An 18,647-nucleotide genomic window follows, 5' to 3' on the forward strand; every position below is an offset into this window, starting at 1 on the left:
AGGGTTTTTTGCTGACCGCTCAGTCCCCTTTTGTATCTTTCTGCTTTCTAGTTTACAGCGGGCCTCAATTTGCTAAAGCTATATATATCATCTCTATGTGTGTGCCTTCCTCTCATTTCACCGTCAATACATGTGAGGGGGCAACTATATCTTTTGGGGTTCATTCCTCTGGAGGCAAGTGAGGTCTTATTTTCTCTGCAGTACTAGTTAGCTCTTAGGCTGGTGCGTGGCGTCTAGAACCAACGTAGGCACGCTCCCTGGCTATCTCTAGTTGCGTTTGTCAGGCGTAGGGCAGCGGTCATCCCAGTCCATCACCCTAGAGCTCGTCCGTTATTTATTTGTACTTTGCTTGTCCTGTGCTATCCCTAGCCATTGGGGATTCATGACAAGCCACCTTTTGCTTTGATGACTGCTTTGCACACTCTTGATAAGCTTCAAGAGGTAGTCACTGGGAATGGTTTTCACTTCACAGGTGTGCCCTGTCAGGTTTAATAAGTGGGATTCCTTGCCTTATAAATGGGGTTGGGACCATCAGTGGTGTTATGCAGAAGTCTGGTGGATACACAGCCGATAGTCCTACTGAATAGACTGTTAGAATTTGTATTATGGCAAGAAAAAAAGCAGCTAAGTAAAGAAAAACGAGTGGCCATCATTACTTTAAGAAATGAAGGTCAGTCAGTCCGAAAAATTGGGAAAACTTTGAAAGTGTCCCCAAGTGCAGTGGGAAAAACCATCAAGCGCTACAAAGAAACTGGCTCACATGAGCACCGCCCCAGGAAAGGAAGACCAAGAGTCACCACTGCTTCTGAGGATAAGTTTATCTGAGTCACCAGCCTCAGAAATCACAGGTTAACAGCAGCTCAGATTAGAGACCAGGTCAGTGCCACACAGAGTTCTAGCAGCAGACACATCTCTACAACAACTGTTAAGAGGAGACTATGTGCAGCAGGCCTTCATTGTAAAACAGCTGCTAGGAAACCACTGCTAAGGACAGGCAACAAGCAGAAGAGACTTGTTTGGGCTAAAGAACACAAGGAATGGACATTAGACCAGTGGAAATCTGTGCTTTGGTCTGATGAGTCCAAATTTGAGATCTTTGGTTCCAACCACCGTGTCTTTGTGCGACGCAGAAAAGGTGAACGGATGGACTCAACATGCCTGGTTCCCACCGTGAAGCATGGAGGAGGAGGTGTGATGGTGTGGGGGTGCTTTGCTGGTGACACTGTTGGGGATTTATTCAAAATTGAAGGCATACTGAACCAGCATGGCTACCACAGCATCTTGCAGCGGCATGCTATTCCATCCGGTTTGCGTTTAGTTGGACCATCATTTTTCAACAGGACAATGAGCCCAAACACACCTCCAAGCTGTGTAAGGGCTATTTGACCAAGAAGGAGAGTGATGGGGTGCTACGCCAGATGATCTGGCCTTCACAGTCACCAGACCTGAACCCAATCAAGATGGTTTGGGGTGAGCTGGACCGCAGAGTGAATACAAAAGGGCCAACAAGTGCTAAGCATCTCTGGGAACTCCTTCAAGATTGTTAGAAGGCCATTCCCGGTGACTACCTCTTGAAGCTCATCAACAGACTGCCAAGAGTGTGCAAAGCAGTCATCAAAGCAAAAGGTGGCTACTTTGAAGAACCTAGAATATAAGACATATTTTCAGTTGTTTCACACTTTTTTGTTAAGTATATAATTCCACATGTGTTAATTAATAGTTTTGATGCCTTCACTGTGAATGTACAGTTTTCATAGTCATGAAAATATAGAAAAATCTTTAAATGAGAAGGTGTGTCCAAACTTTTGGTCTGTACTGTATAGTAGCATGAATGAAGCTGGGCTGATGGTCTTACATGATGTTATACTATTTATTATTTTAGAAGAGGATATTCATGTAGTTATGGTTATTTTGTTTCTTCACTTTTTAGGTTTTTTTTTCTTCATTATTTTATTTCTTTAGTTTTATTCCAATTTTTCTTTTTTTCCCGTTTAGTAGGTTGAGAAATGTAATCCATTATATTTCAATTTCTGTTTTATTCCTTTGTGATTTGTGTCTGATTTTATGTCCTCTTGTTGTCTGATTGGAGCTTTGTTCTTATTTTTTGTTCTGTTGTGTCTGATCCTGTAATGTATCTTAGTTGTGTCATGTGATGTATTTCTATATAATAAAAAAGACCTACAATCTATTACTCCCTGTTATCAGCCATTACTGGGGAGAGGTGACTGTAGGACAGGTGAGTACAATCTATTAAGGCCCCGTCTCACATAGCGAGACCGCTAGCGAGATCGCTGCTGAGTCACAAGTTTTGTGACGCAACAGCGACCTCAGTAGCGATCTCGCTATGTTTGACACGTACCAGCGACCAGGCCCCTTCTGTGAGATCGCTGGTCGTGTCGGAATGGCCTGGACCTTTTTTTGGTCGTTGAGGTCCCGCTGACATCGCTGAATCGGTGTGTGTGACACGGATTCAGCGATGTCTTCACTGGTAACCAGGGTAAACATCGGGTTACTAAGCGCAGGGCCGCGCTTAGTAACCCGATGTTTACCCTGGTTACCATCGTAAATGTATTAAAAAAAAACAAACAGTACATACTCACATTCCGGTGTCCGTCAGGTCCCTTGCCGTCTGCTTCCCGCACTGACTGACTGCCGGCCGGAAAGTGAAAGTACAGCACAGCGGTGACGTCACCGCTCTGCTGTTAGGGCCGGCGCTCAGTCAGTGCAGGAAGCGGACGCCGGGGGACGCGAAGGTGAGTATGTACTGTTTGTTATTTTACATTTTACCCTGGTAACCAGGGTAAACATTGGGTTACTAAGCGCGGCCCTGCGCTTAGCAACCCGATGTTTACCCTGGTTACCCGGGGACCTCGGCATCGTTGGTCGCTGGAGAGCGGTCTGTGTGACAGCTCCCCAGCTGCAGCGATCAGCATCATTGTCTGTATCGCTGTTTTGTCGCTGTGTGTGACGGGGCCTTAACTCCCTGTTATCAGCCATTACTGGGGAGAGGTGACTGTAGGACAGGTGAGTACAATCTATTACTCCCTGTTATCAGCAATTACTGGGGAGAGGCAACTGTAGGATAGCTGACTACAATATATTACTCCCTGTTATCAGTCATTACTGGGGGAGGCGACTGTTGGACAGGTGAATATTTGAAAAGACTGTCAGCACAGAATGACTGTTCATACCAACTTTAGGCGCTCAGTGTTCCATGGCGCGGCTAATAGTGATGAGCGGGCGTGCTTGGATAAGGTGTTAACCAAGCATGCTCCACTGCTAATAGAGTATTGGCGTACCGTAATACTATGTTCGATTCGCCGTGGCTGCATGTCTTACTGCTGTTCGACAGCCGCAACACATGTTGGGATCGCCTAACAAACCGGCAATCCGTGCATGTATTGCAGCTGTTGAACAGCCGCGAGACATACAGCCGCGGCAAATCGATCATGGTATTACGGTACGCCGAAGATACTCTATTAGCACTGGAGCATGCTTGCTCATCTGGTGCCCCAGGGTCCTGGTCGTCACAGTAATGTTGCGTTCCTCACGGGGAGAGTGATGCTACGTTTGGAGGCAAGAAAGGATAACTGTAACCAGGTATCACAAACATGCAACACATTCACACTCCAGGCCACCGAGGGAGCTTTTGATCCTATTTACTAGGTGACTCCCCAGATATATATAACCGGTAGTCTGTAGTTAAAGTTAGTGACCTCCACACAGCAGTCTGAGGAGGACAGAGGGTTTACGGAGCTGTGTATGCCACAGTGCTACAGCTCCTGGAAAGAGACATTTTAGAAAGAAGAATTGATTGCAGTGAGCGAGCAGGAGAGGAAGCACAGGAGAAGATACCAGAGGGAGACCATCCCCGAGCAGGCTGCCTCCTTCTGAGGCGCAGAAATCCGGTAGCCGGAATACCAAGGTTGTAAGGACCTCCACGCCTTACATCAGAGACCGGTAGGATAGCTGAACTTCAAGTTCCCTGTCCGACCCAACACCCAGGAGGCACGGTGACACCCTTCAGAGCCGGGTCATCTAAGAGATCCTATAAACAGGCTCAAGTCACCAGTCATACGGATTACGTTCTATCCTACCCGGGGGACAGAGAGAAAGAGATAACATCTGTGAGGACCTTATGTGAAGCTTCTAGCAGTAAGGGACTACACCACTACAGCGCAAAGGAAGGCTTCTATTTTCCACCTGGATAAGGGGACTCTGGACTTGCCTCCAAACCGGCCGGACCGTACCTGCCCTGTGAACCAGTGCCCTGGACTGTGGCTGCTGAAGTCTTCAGTAAACGCGGTAAAGCGACTGCAAACCTGTGTCCTCGTTCCTTACTGCACCTCTCACCATTCTACCATCTACCCACTGGGATGCCCTTGGGATATACTTCACCTGTGGGAAGGTATACCATCTAGTTGCCATAACATCACCCCAGGGAACCCCTTAAAGCAGTGTCGGTCACCCTGACCGAATACCACAGGTGGTGTCACGAACAATAGACTTTATCCCTTTAAAGACCTTTCCCCCTTTTACATGGGCGCCCAGGGCCACGGACCGGGTCGCAGCCACCGTGACATCCCCCTGTGAACACCGGACCCGGTACCAAGTACCCCACGGCCCTGGCGGGGCGACTCATCTTAGCGTCACAAACAGGATCGACCAACCATGAAAATCGGGTCATGTGCACCTAAAAGACTGCCTAACTGTTTTGTGCTCAGATACTTTGTATCGTAAAATACCGTCAAAATTGCCGCCAAAACCGCCGCCATTACAGCACCATGTGGCGTGCAGGAGAAGTGGGGCGTTTTGTCGTGGGCGTGGCATGGAAAAACGGCGCAAAAGTAAAAGCCGCCCCTTACAGATACTACTATGTCCGAAAGATATGTCCATCAACAAAAGAGATCCGCCTCCTAGTCTGGGATGGAGAGGGGTGGAGCAGTGACCGCCCAGTACAGGAAGACGCCGAGACAGACCTGGTTGGCAAGATGGGGAGTGGAGGTCACCCGGAGAAGGGGGAGAAAACATGCAGCATCTCTAACCAATCGGATGAGGAAGCCCTACCATCATTTATGAACCTGGAGGTTCTTGGCGGGGAGGTCGAAGAATTGTGTCGTCAGCTCCAGAGCTCGTGGTATAATGTAGCCGCTAGCATACAAGAACAGCAGCGTCACCAGCCCCCGGAGCCCAAGCCTGCAGAGGAGGAGGCCAATACCGGCGACACTGCGGCGGCAGGTAAGACCACCAACCCTGCCCCGGTCGCCGAGGACACCACCCTGTTAGTGGCCATAGACTCTCCCCCGCCACCACCACCCGGCCGTTTGTGTAGCCGCTTAGAGTGGGAACGGCCCTGGGAGACCTTAGGCACCTCTGACGTCCCGCTGCAGCCTACCAAAAAGACCGTTGACATCGAGAGGGAATGGGTCACCTTCTGGTGGAAACACACCACCACCGACCTGATCGGGTTCCCCAGAGAGGCCCAAGCAGAGGGAGAGCAGGTTGAGGTCATAAGTCGGGAGGAATATCAGCAGCAGCAGGCGCTCCAGCAGATTCAGGAGGAAAGGAAGCGGGATCTCCAACGCCAGGCTGCCAGGGAGAAGGACCAACGAGTAAAACACCGGGGCAGGAAGGAGACCTATGAGAACAGAGGTCCGCGGAGACAGGGCACAGTGGTAACATTCTGCATAAAATCTGGATGGGGCTTCATAAAGGAAGCAGACATACCCCGAAGTCTTTGTGACCAGGCATGATGTAGAGGCACACTTAATGGAGGGACACCCAGACAGGGCCCTCTATCCTGGAGACTGTGTTTCCTAAAAGAAAAAGCAACGAAGATCAGCTCACCTCCTCTCAGTCCCAGCGCACGGATCATGCAGTGCTGCAAGTAGTACAAAGAAAAAGCAGAAGTCCAGCGTGGGTGATGTCCATAAAAAATACCTTTTATTCCATTTTTGTTAAAAGCACATAAATCCAAAGTCCATCTTCATATCCATAGACACAAAAACGGGCGATTCATACCAGTGACAGTCACAGGCTTAAAGTGCATTAAAATCAAACGCGTTTCAACGGTCTTGCCGCCTTACTCAGTCGGGAGGAATATCAGCAGGGCCCTCTATCCTGGAGACTGTGTTTCCTACACTCGACATTGGGGAGACAAAGGGTGGTACGCTCTCCATGTCCATAAATGTGAACCTAAGGTCATAAAACTGCCATCTCGGGGCCTGGAGCCATGGCCATCAGCGGCTCCATACTACCGATCATCGCCTCCACCTGGCCAGGTGACCCCTGCACCGGTCACCATGTGCACAAAGGCCACACAGACAACAATTGGACAAACCTCAGTGGCCACCCAGATGCCTATTCAGAGGGTAGACGCACTGTATGTACTACGTGGGGATCGCCAAAATCCACTGGTGTTGCCATGGAAATTACCACAGCCAAAGTAAAATACAACAAATTTGAAAATGACTGTAAATAGTTAAGTTAACTCTTTTGCTACAAGTTTCCAAAATGACTGTTGCTGTTCACAAGTTCATTAAACCTGACCAGGGTTTCTACTTAAAGTGGTCCCACGTTAAAAGGAATCCTCTGTTGGACAGTTCACCCATTTAAAGACATTCGAGTCATGGACAGTGAATGGCTCAAAAACTTTCCGTTGTAAATAGTTTGCACCTTCTTAAAGGTGTTTTCTACTGGTTTTACAAAGAAGCTTTGAAAGAAACTGCGTCTAATATTGCTTTGAAAGTTGTTTTGTTTCCCAGAGACCTGAAAAAAAAACCCGTTTGGCGCGGCAGCATTCCAGGTCTGGGTACACGCCTTGTAGCCCGCCCAAACCAACGTTGGGGGTTAATGACAGGTCCCTCGCATCGTTGCTGCTGTTCTTAAGTTAATGATTGACTTGAGTATTAATTGCACTACCTCAGTATTGAAAGACTTGAAAGTTGATTTGTTGCACTTTGCTACTAAAAATGTACTTCATATGCCAGCTAGTTAGTATATTAGTGAGTTAATATATGGAATAAAAATAAAATTGAAACTTGTAGTTAGATAGGATAGTGTTGCGTGCAGAAAGTAGTGAAAATGTATTATGTTGCACTTTTGAAACAGATGGACTTGAGATATCATATCCGTAGGGGTAGTCCTCGTTGCTAGAAATATTCTGCACTTTGAATATAGAAAATGTTTGTTTTGCACTTGAAGCCTTAAGATAGTATACCCGTAGCGGGTAGTAGTATTTCATAGTTAGTTATTGTACTGTTCTCTTTTGTTAAAAGTACGCGTACCATGTAAATAAGTTCCTGCAACGTTCAAGTGTTCTGACCTCCCATAAAGGGAAGCTCCAGTTCCATTATCAATTAGCATTAATTTGTTTTACGGAGCTGTGTATGCCACAGTGCTACAGCTCCTGGAAAGAGACATTTTAGAAAGCAGAATTGATTGCAGTGAGCGAGCAGGAGAGGAAGCACAGGAGAGGATACCAGAGGGAGACCAGCCCCGAGCAGACTGCCTCCTGAGACGCAGAAATCCGGTAGCCAGAACACCGAGGTTGTAAGGACCTCCACGCCTTACATCAGAGACCATAAACATGAGGATGAATGACCTCGGGGAGATCAAAACATCCAACACTGCGGAGACACCATCACGTGTTTCTCAACGCAGTGATCCAGAACACTGCCCCCATCCCTTAAGGGACATATGCAAATGCATGTAGAAAAGCCGCGGAGACACCATCACGTGTTTCTCAACGCAAGCAATGAATAGCCAGGTCTTTCACCGGGAAGGAACAACCACGGGAAGGGCAGCATCCAATAAAGGAAAACCACCTATGCCAAAACATGGTATCCATCCACAGACAGCTGTTTCGGGGTATTCTGTCTGTGGATGGATACCATGTTTTGGCATAGGTGGTTTTCCTTTATTGGATACTGCCCTTCCCGTGGTTGTTCCTTCCCGGTGAAAGACCTCGCTATTCATTGCTTGCGTTGAGAAACACGTGATGGTGTCTCCGCGGCTTTTCTACATGCATTTGCATATTTCCCTTAAGGGATGGGGGCAGTGTTCTGGATCACTGCGTTGAGAAACACGTGATGGTGTCTCCGCGGTATTGGATGTTTTGATCTCCCCGAGGTCATTCATCCTCATGTTTATAGTCTTTTCACTAGGCACTGCTCCTAATAGCCAGTTTCCTACTTTACACTGATGAGGGGCAAACAACCCGAAACAGCTGTCTGTGGATGGATACCATGTTTTGGCATAGGTGGCTTTACTTTATTGGATGCTGCCCTTCCCGTGTTCCTTTCAGGTGAAAGACCTGGCTATTCATTGCTTGCGTTCAGAAACACGTGATGGTGTCTCCGCGGCTTTTCTACATGCATTTACATCAGAGACTGGCAGGACAGCTGAACTTCAAGTTCCCTGTCCGACCCAACACCCAGCAGGCACGGTGACACCCTTCAGAGTCGGGTCATCTAAGAGTTCCTATAAACAGGCTCAAGTCACCAGTCATATGGGTTATGTCCTATCCTACCTGGGGGACAGAGAGAAAGAGATAACATCTGTGAGGACCTTATGTGAAGCTTCTAGCAGTAAGGAAATACACCTCTACAGCACAAAGGAAGGCTTCTATTTTCCACCTGGATAAGGGGTCTCTGGACTTGCCTCCAAACTGGCCGGACCCTACCTGCCCTGTGATCTAGTGCCCTGGACTGTGGCCAGGAGCGTAACTACCCCGGTCGCAGTGGTCGCCGCTGCGACCGGGCCCGGCGGGTCAGGGGCCCGGCAGGTCAGAGGCACCCAACACCATGTTGCAGTGCAGGAGATTCCTCCTGCACGGCAACAGTCCGAGGCGTATCTAGGGGGAGGGGGCAGCCGGGGCACGTGAGAGACCGGAAGCAGCTCCAGTCATCACGGTGAGACAGCTTCTCCTGCTCTGCAGCCCCGGGACAGAAGGCGAGAACGGGGGAGGTGCGGGACAGAGCCGCTTTAGTCAGGAGGAGCTGCAGGTTTATATCAGCCTCCCCTGTACCAGAGAAGAGAGTGTGAGTTGTGTATATGAGCTCGTATCTGGTGTGTGTGTGTGTGATATCTGTAGTATGTGTGTGTGTGTGATATCTGTAGTGTGTGTGTGTGATATCTGTAGTGTGTGTGTGTGTGATATCTGTAGTGTGTGTGATATCTGTAGTGTGTGTGTGTGATATCTGTAGCGTGTGTGATATCTAGTATGTGTGTGTGTGTGTGATATCTGTAGTGTGTGTGTGTGTGAGGCAGGGGCGTAACTACCACGGTCGCAGCGGTCGCCGCTGCAAGCGGCTCTGGCAGGTCAGGGGCCCGTGTGTCCCCTTGAGCCTGTCTCCCTTGTCCCCTTATGCTTGTGTCCCTTGCCCATTAGTCCCTGTGTGTCCCCATGTGCCTGTCTCCTTTGTCTCCTTGTGCTTGTGTCAGTCTCCTTTGTCCCCTTGTGCTTGTGTCAGTCTCCCTTTCCCACTTGTCCCTGTGTGTCCCCTTGTGCTTGTATCCCTTGTCCCCGTGTGTCCCCTTGTGTCAGTCTCTCTTGCCCACTAGTCAATGTGTGTCCCCTTGTGCCTGTCTCCCTTGTCCCCTTGGGTCAGTCTCCATTGCCCACTAGTCCCCTTGTATCAGTCTCCCTTGCCCACTAGTCCCCGTGTGTCCCCTTGTGTCAGTCTCCCTTGCCCACTAGTCACTGTGTCTCCTTGTGCCAGTCTCCCTTGTCCACTAGTCCCCATGTGCTCCTTGTGTCAGTCTCCCTTGCCCACTTGTCCCCGTGTGCCCCTTGTGTCAGGCTCCCTTGCCCACTAGTCCCCATGTGTCCCCTTGTGTCAGTCTCCCTTGTCCCCTTGTGTCAGTCTCCCTTGCCCACTAGTCCCCTTGTAACCTCCCCTGCCTCCTAGCCCCCATGTGTCCCCTTGTGCCTGTCTTCCTTGCTCCCTAGCACCCCTATGTTACCCTTGTGCCTGTTTCCCCTAGCCCCCTTGTGCCCTCTCCCCTGCCCCCTCGTCACCATTTGCTCTTGTCTTTCTCACTGCCCCTGTATGGAGGGGCTGCATTATACTATGAGGGGGGCTGCATTATATTCTATGGGGGTTACATTGAATTGTATGGCAGGGCTGCAGTATACTCTGGGGTGGCTGCATTATACTATGTGTGGGCTGCATTATACTGAATTGAGGACTATGGGGAATATATTATACTATATGAAGAACTATGGGGTGCATTATACTGTGGGAAGTGAATTGTGCGACATGGATGACGATGGCGGTGCATTATACTATATGGAGCACTATGAGGAGTGTATTATACTATATGGAGGACTGAGCAGTGTATTTTAATATATGGAGGACTATGTGGAGTGTATAATACAAAATGGAGGACTGAGGAGTGTATTATACTGTATGGAGGACTATGAGGGGTGCATTATACTATATGGAGCACTATGAGCAGTGTATTATACTATATGGAGGACTGAGGAGTGTATTATACTATATGGAGGACCGAGCAGTGTAGTATACTATATGGAGGACTGAGCAGTGTATTATACTATATGGAGCACTATGAGGAGTGTATTATGCTATATGGAGCACTATGAGGATTGTATTTTAATATATGGAGGACTATGAGGAGTGTGTTATACTATATGGAGGACTGAGGAGTGTACAATACTATATGGAGGACTATGGGGAGTGTATTATACTATAAGGAGGACTATGGGGAGTGTATTATACTATAAGGAGGACTATGGGGGTGCATTATACTTCTTATATGGATCCCCATGACTTCTATGTTAGCCCCTGATGAGTATAATGGTTTATTTTCTTTTATACGTTACATAACAATGGTAGTACAGGGGACAAATATATCCCAGGATGGGGCACCGGATAGTTATTCAACTGAGGTCACACTATACAACTTTGCAATAAAGCTATAGTGTGCGAAATGATTAGGGAAAATGTGAATTTGGGAGGAAAATATTTTGGCGGGGGTGGGGGGTTTGCACCGGGGCCCATAACTTTGTCGTTACGCCACTGGCTGTGGCTGCTGAAGTCTTCAGTAAACGAGGTAAAGAGACTGCAAACCTGCGTCCTCGTTCCTTACTGCACCTCTCACCATTCTACCATCTACCCACTGGGACGCCCTGGGGATATAATTCACCTGTGGGAAGGTATACCATCTAGCTGCCATAACATCACCCCAGGGAACCCCTTAAAGCAGCATCGGTCACCCTGACCGAATACCACAGGTGGCGTCACGAGCAATAGACTTTATCCCTTTAAAGACCTTTCCCCCTTTTACATGGGCGCCCAGGGCCATGGACCGGGTCGCAGCCACCGTGACATCCCCCTGTGAACACCAGACCTGGTACCGATACCGAGTACCCCATCGCCCTGGTGGGTGACTCACTCACCACTAGTGACTAATCATTTAACTACACTTTGCAACCTCTGCTCTTCTTTAACTCTGAAGCCAGAGCAGTCAATCAAAGAAGTAGGGGGAGGACACGCAGGTGGAAGGTGCACTTAAGTTTGTGGCTGTGCCATGATGCACCGAGCTCATATACTTGGTTTGAACAGTCATTCTGTGCCGAGTCCCTTTAGTTACAAAATGTAGACAACTCTGGGGTAGTACTTGGTGCATTAACCCTTGTAGCTGGTGACGTGAGGACAGCGGTGACATCTGGAGGTGCTGGTAATGATGGGGTAGGCTTGAGTGCAGGGAAGCAGCAGGGGATTTGCTGGGTGCTGCAGAGGGAGGGATAGAGGCTGACAACTAAGTCTCAGGGCAGAAGCAACAAGTGAAAAGAGCGACGCACAGCAAGCCGAGCTGAGTACATCTATGGATATGAGGGAAGGAGGGGTGCCAGGCAGCCGGTGAACATGGGGTGTCAGCCACCCCCTCAGAACTGGCTGCGCTCAGGCTGGATGACTGCGGTGCTGGTGAGCCTCTTTTCTTGTTCTCCTGGGATAGAGGTAGTCCTCAGCCTGCGGAATGTGCAGAGTTATTAGTAAATTTTCTTGGCAGCTGGTGTCCTGGCACAGCCCCTGCCATGCATTCCACAGAGCTGGCAGTGCAGAGTTATTATTAACAATCGTCCGATGTCCCCTAAGTTAGTGATTAACTTAATTTGTAATTCATTTCTGGAGTTCCAAAACTAATATAATATAATAATATCCAAAGAATAACCTGCATGTATGAAACTAGAACTCCTCACATGACACAATGACACCGTGTAAAAAGTCCGTACTTGGGGTTCAGGGGCAGACACAGACAGCTTGGGGCGGAAATGTGTATGGGCCCCCCTCCTTTTAAGGCGAAAAAGCGACATATATATATATGTATACTTATATAGCCACACACACACATACATGTATATATTATATAGTCTCCTTTATTATGTATAATGCTGGCCCTTATTATACAGTGCCCTCTCTTGCTATGTACAGCACAGTCTCTTACATATTGGATTTTATACAGCCCTGTTTTTTATTACATACCGTCTTGTCTTGTTAGCTGTATAATGCAATGATGGCTGATGGAGCATGGGGAAGCATCTTTTCTAAAGGAGGAGCTGATGGACTGGTAGTCTGGTCACCGGCTACTCCATCAGTAGTCATTTTATATCTAACAAGAGAAGGGACTATGTAATAAAAGAGGGCACTGTGAATAACAAAAATAACAAGAATACACTATGTAAGAGACAACACTGTACATAACAGCAGAGGAAGCTATATAATAAGGTACCATATATAACTAGAGAGGATGGTATGTAATAAGGGACGTTGCTATATATGATAAAAGAGGAAACTATGTAACTAAAGATGGTGTTATACATAATAAGTGAGTACACTATACACTAAGGGACTGTGCTATACATAAGTGAGTACACTATATACTAAGGGACTGTGCTATACATAATAAGTGAGTACACTTTATACTAAGGGACAGTGTTAGACATAATAATCGATAACGTCTCCCTCCACCTCCCCCTGTTCCCAAATCCATTATAAATCCCCCTTCTTCCCACCCAATCTCCCACACCCCTCATTGTCCTCCTCCCCCGCATCCCATTATTGCCCTCTCCCCACCCCCATGATTGCCTTCTTCACCACCTCCATCATTGCTTTCTCCCCACCACCCCATTATTGCCCATTCAACCACCTCCATCACTGCTTCCTCCCCACCACCATCATTGTCCTTTCCACTGCCACCATCATTGCCTTCTCCTCCCCCACCACCCCATCATTACCCTTCCACCACCGCCATTTCTTCCTCACCCACCAACCCCATAATTTCCCTTTCCACCACCACCATCATTGTCTTTTCCCCCACCACCCCATCATTGCCCATTACACCACCTCCATAATTTCCTCCTCCCCACCACCCCCATTATTGCCCTTTCTACCACCGCCATCATTGCCCTCTCCATCAACCCAATCATTGCCTTCTGCAGCATCACCCCCATCATTGCCCTCTCCATCAACCCAATCATTGCCTTCTGCCCCATCACCTACACACACAGACACACAGCTCCATTCACCTCTCTGCACGCACACACACATACGCACCACACCTCACCTCTGCCCACGGTATCCTGAAGCCGCACCATCGCCGGCAGTTTCCGGTTTCGCACAGCTGCGGCGCTGAATGATGATGTCATTCAGCCGCTGCTGTGTGAGACAGTAAGTACGGGCAGGAAGCAGGATGGATCCCTGCAGCTCCGCCCTGCTGCCATTTTCTCTTGCAGGCAGCAGAGCTGCAGAGATTGCTCCCAGAGGGCAATCTGGCCAGGGGCCCCCCACAACCTTGGGCCGGATAAACTGGCCAGATTGCCCTCATTATTAGCCACCCTGCAGGGGCCCCCCCGGAGCCTACGGTCCCCGGTGCAGTTGCACCAGTTGAACAGGCGGTATGTCCGCCCATGCTGGGGTTCAAAGAGAACGTTGTCATGTAGAGCGTCCTCATAAAGCGTCTTCATATAGAGCACTCTCATAGTGTCCTTCTGTACGGCATCAGTAGGTCGTACTCCTACAGAGCATTAGTAGAGTGTCATCATGTAGAGTGCCCTTTTGGAGCACCATCCTGTAGATCCATCTGTAGAGCGTTCTTATAGAGTGGAATTTCCTCATATTGATTGTCAGTAGAGTGTCCTTGTGCAAAGCGTTCTTTTGCAGAGCGTACTCCTGTAAAGTGTCATTCTGTAGACTTCAGTAGAGCATCCTTGGGAAAAGTGTCCTCATAAAGAGGCTTCGTATAGGAGCACTCTCATAGAGCGTCCTCCGGTACAGTGTCAGTAGATCATCCTGCTGTATAGCGTCAGTAGCTAGTCCTCCTTTATAGCGTCAGTAGATCGTCCTGCTGTATATCGTCAGTAGATCGTCCTCTGGTACAGCGTCAGTAGAGCGTCCTCCTGTATAGTCAGTAGATCGTTCTCCTGTTAAGCATTAGTAGAGTTTCCTCTTGTGCAGCGTCAGTAGTTTTCCTATAGAGCGTCAGTAGAGTGTCCTCCTGTATAACGTCAGTAGATCGTCCTCCGATACAGCATCAGTAGAGTGTCCTCCTGTATAGTGTCAGTAGATCGTTCTCCTGTTGAGCATTAGTACAGTGTCCTCTTGTGGAGCGTCAGTAGAGCGTTTTTTTTTTTTCTGTGCTGTGTTGTGCATAAATATGATTCATCAGAATTTCTTTTAGTCTTTGCCTGATGAAGAGACCTGTGTAGTCTCGAAAGCTTGCAATTTGTTACCATCTTTTCAGTTAGCCATTAAAAGGCATCAACCACTGAGAACTCTCAATTCTAAATATTTTTCTAACTACTGGCTAACACGGTACCAAGATATATACCTCTTCTGTATAGTGTCAGTAGATAGTCCTCCTGTATAGCGTCAAGTAGATCGTCCTCTGTATAGTGTCAGTAGATCATTTTCCTGTTGAGCATTAGTAGAGTGTCCTCTTGTGGAGCGTTAGTAGAGTGTTTTCCTGTAGACTAGAGCGTCAGTAGAGCGTCCTCCTGTATAGCGTCAGTAGATCGTCCTCCGGTACAGCGTCAGTAGAGCGTCCTTTTGTATAGCGTCAGTAGATCGTTCTCCTGTTGAGCATTAGTAGAGTGTCCTCTTATGGAGCGTTAGTAGAGTGTTTTCCTGTAGAGTGTCAGTAGAGTGTCCTCCTGTGTAGCGTCAGTAGATAGTCCTCCTGTATAGCGTCAAGTAGATCGTCCTCTGTATAGTGTCAGTAGATCGCTCTCCTGTTGAGCATAGTAGAGTGTCCTCTTGTGGAGCGTTAGTAGTGTTTTCCCGTAGAGCATCAGTAGAGCGTCCTCCTGTATAGCGTCAGTAGAGCGTCCTCCGGTACAGCGTCAGTAAAGCGTCCTCCTGTATAGCGTCAGTAGATCGTTCTCCTGTTGAGCATTAGTAGAGTGTTCTCTTGTGGAGCCTCAGTAGAGTGTTTTCCCCTAGAGCTTCAGTAGAGCGTCCATCTGTATAGCGTCAGTATATCGTTCTCCTATTGAGCATTAGTAGAGTGTCCTGTTGTGGAGCATCAGTAGAGTGTTTTCCCATAGAGCGTCCTCCTGGCAGTAGACACCATATTTGCAGTACGATACTCGGGGTCCCAGTTGCGGAGAACTCTACCATTTGCCTTCCGTGACCAGAGTGTGCATTTAATCGTGATACAGATTCTGCTGGGGTCAGTGCTCCGGTCAGGACGGTTGGATCTGGATTTGAGCGCAGCAGTGGCGGAAGTCTCTGGTCAAGTGACGTTGGAGCTGTGCTCTGATAACACAGAGTTTCCACAGCGCCTTTGTCAGGAGAGAACCCATTACCCACATCACGTGCTGGGGAGCATCAAAGAGCCCAATGCGACTGTGTTAGGGACATCATGTGATCTGACTTTTCTAATTTAATTGTTTCAGTTCTTCATCCATTTAAACATCTTTGCTCCATGTCATGAACTGAAGATCAATTGATCTGTTTGCATGACCCTGAAGATGTGATCATATCTGTGTTTCAGGTGATGGTCGGATCATCTCTTCTGCACCCTGTCCTGTGGAGCGCGTACTGGCAGTTTCACGGAGCGATTACTGGATGCTACATCTCCGGATCGCACTCCATTGCCTTCATCAACTGCCCCAACGAGCAGATAGCCCACGAGATTGCCAGGTAACATGTATTCATAAGTGACTAGATAGAGATCAGCAGAGACAACACTGAGAATGCCTCCTATCCATCACTAGAGATCAGCGGTGACATCACTGAGAATGCCGCCTATCCATCACTAGAGATCAGCGGTGACATCACTGAGAATGCCTCCTATCCATTACTAGTATCAGTGGTGCCATCACTGAGAATGCCACTTATCCATTACTAGTATCAGTGGTGCCATCACTGAGAATGCCACTTATCCATTACTAGTATCAGTGGTGCCATCACTGAGAAAGCCGCTGTCATTAGTCATTTATATATGTGGTGAGATCTCCAGTTCAGGATGGTTACTAGGGTTCGTGAACCAGATTCTTGCCTTAACTCCTTCATGTCTGTTTTTTTTTTCTGTTTCCCTAGGGGCATATTGGAGAAAAAGCTGGCTGCTAGTGTGAACATTATGCCAAAAAGCTCATCACTGTGAGTACAGCAAGAACAGCCATGAATTATTCACCCTGACTCTTCTGTATGAGAGAGGGCTCCTAATATACATCCCAAATGATAATCATAACTTTCTGAGTAAAGGGTGGGGCTGACAACCTCTAACACATGATATACAGGCTGGTTGTCAGCAGTAATACAGTGCACATAAAATTTACAAGCCTTTGTTGAAATCCCAGGTGTATGTCATGTAGAAGAATACTATTACAGTCTCCCCCATATTGTGTTCAAATTCACTGAGAAAAAATGAAATCTTTTTCAGTGGAAAAAGTAAAATCTGCACACTCGTACACTGAGACTTTGTTGCAGTCCCTTGTGTCTTTCTGGCAGCATTCAGTCTTATGTGTCAGAGTCTATCAGCGCAGCGCATGTAGAATGAATGATTTTTGACTGCTCCTCCTTGCGGCAGCTGCACAATTTTTCATATTGCCTCTTCAAGTCACCACTTGGTTCAGGCCTGAGCTCGGCCATTCCAGTACTTTCATCTTCAGCTGCTGAAGTCGTTCTTTTGGTAATTTAGAGGTTGCTTAGAGTCATTGTCGTGTTGAATGGTGAAATTCCTCCACAGCTTTTTTTGGCATGGGCCTGATGGGTTTGATGTAAAATTGTCTGATACTCGAACTGTTCGTAATTCCCTCCACCTTGACTATAGCTCCAATTCCAGCTGCTAAAAAACAGGCCCAAAACATAATGCTGCCTCCGCCATGCCTGACATTGGGAATGGTGGTCTTCTGGTAATGTACGGTGTCAGCTTTGTGCATTATGAGATTATGGCTGAATGATTCCACCTGGGTCTCATCAGACTTAACACGTTTCCCACAACCTTCGGCAGACGTAATGAAGGTTGTGGTAACACACAGCCGGGCTTGGATGTTTCCCTCCCTAACCCACAAGCTGGACAGATGTATGAAGAATACAGGAAATTGTTGCACAACCAGGACAGAAATTCCGGCAGCTCCTTTAATGTTGCTGTTGACCTATTGGCAGCCTGCAAGACCAATTCTCTTCTCACCAATTTTTGATGGGCATCCAGTTCTCGGTAAAGTCACTCTTGTACTAAATTTAAGCCACTTCTCAATGACATCTTGACAGTGTCTAAGGTAGATCTAATGCCTGGCAAATGTTTCTGTACCTTCATCTAATTTACTACTTTGCACAATGAGATCCTTTGCTGTGTTGTCAGCTGTTTAAGAACTAGAAAATGTTAGGACAATCCTCCTAGAACAGCTACACTTTCTCTTTCTCAAAATTGTGGTAAATGACGGCAGCCGTGCACTGACTACTATGTAGCATGAGGGGAAATGTGAGCTGCTGACTCTGAGCACAACCATATTCCCAATTATAAGAGGGTCCTCCCACTGATACAACAACAGTATTGTAGTTTTCTAGTTTTTTTTCCTCCTTAAAATGAAAAGTTTGTTCCTCAATGGATTTGTACAGATTATGGGAGACATTAAAGGGAAACTGTCAGCAGGATTGTGCTGAGTAACCTACACACAGTATCAGGTTGGCGCCGTTATACTGATTAATGATACCTTGGTTGATGAAATCCGTCTCGTGGTTGTTGTTTAATCTTTATTTTCAGTTTTCAGTTCATGAAATTCGCATGCTCTGGGGCGGCCTGTTGGGGGGGTCTTTATTTGGTACTCTGATTAGATATTCATACTGATGGCTTATGACAGGTCACTGATCCCTCACTGAACTGCTCCCTATTTTACATACTGAATATAATATGTATTGAAAAAAATCATACTCAGCATGATTGCATGTATAATTTGCATTAAGTTATTGTATTTAGTGGTATACATTTATTCTGGGGAAAAAAACCTCTCAAAATGGCGTAGGTGCTGCAGCATGATCGCATCTATAATCTGCATTATACTGGTTTATTTAGTCATATACATTTATTCTAAAAAAAAATCTTTCTAAAAATGGCGCTGGCTGCACCTGCGCTGTAGCTTCTATCGGCGATCCACCGGTGCTATTTAGCTAGAAGGGAAA

The 18,647-nt window shown here is 47.4% G+C and overlaps 1 protein-coding gene across 3 annotated transcripts in view; it reads left to right on the plus strand.

The window, feature by feature from the left end:
* Positions 1–18,647, plus strand: part of LOC143805457 (protein CutA homolog) — a 65,063-nt gene that overhangs the window by 34,587 nt on the left and 11,829 nt on the right. For 2 of the 3 annotated variants that reach the window (XM_077284844.1, XM_077284846.1), the window contains exons 2-3: positions 16,018–16,166; positions 16,566–16,625. In XM_077284844.1, the coding sequence (XP_077140959.1) occupies positions 16,018–16,166; positions 16,566–16,625 (209 nt within the window). Of the gene's footprint in view, positions 1–11,779; positions 11,952–16,017; positions 16,167–16,565; positions 16,626–18,647 lie in introns of those variants that run through there. The other variant, XM_077284845.1, reaches the window with a different exon arrangement.

The sequence above is a fragment of the Ranitomeya variabilis genome, chromosome 2 (assembly GCF_051348905.1).
Source record: "Ranitomeya variabilis isolate aRanVar5 chromosome 2, aRanVar5.hap1, whole genome shotgun sequence".
Classification (NCBI taxonomy): Eukaryota; Metazoa; Chordata; class Amphibia; order Anura; family Dendrobatidae; genus Ranitomeya; species Ranitomeya variabilis.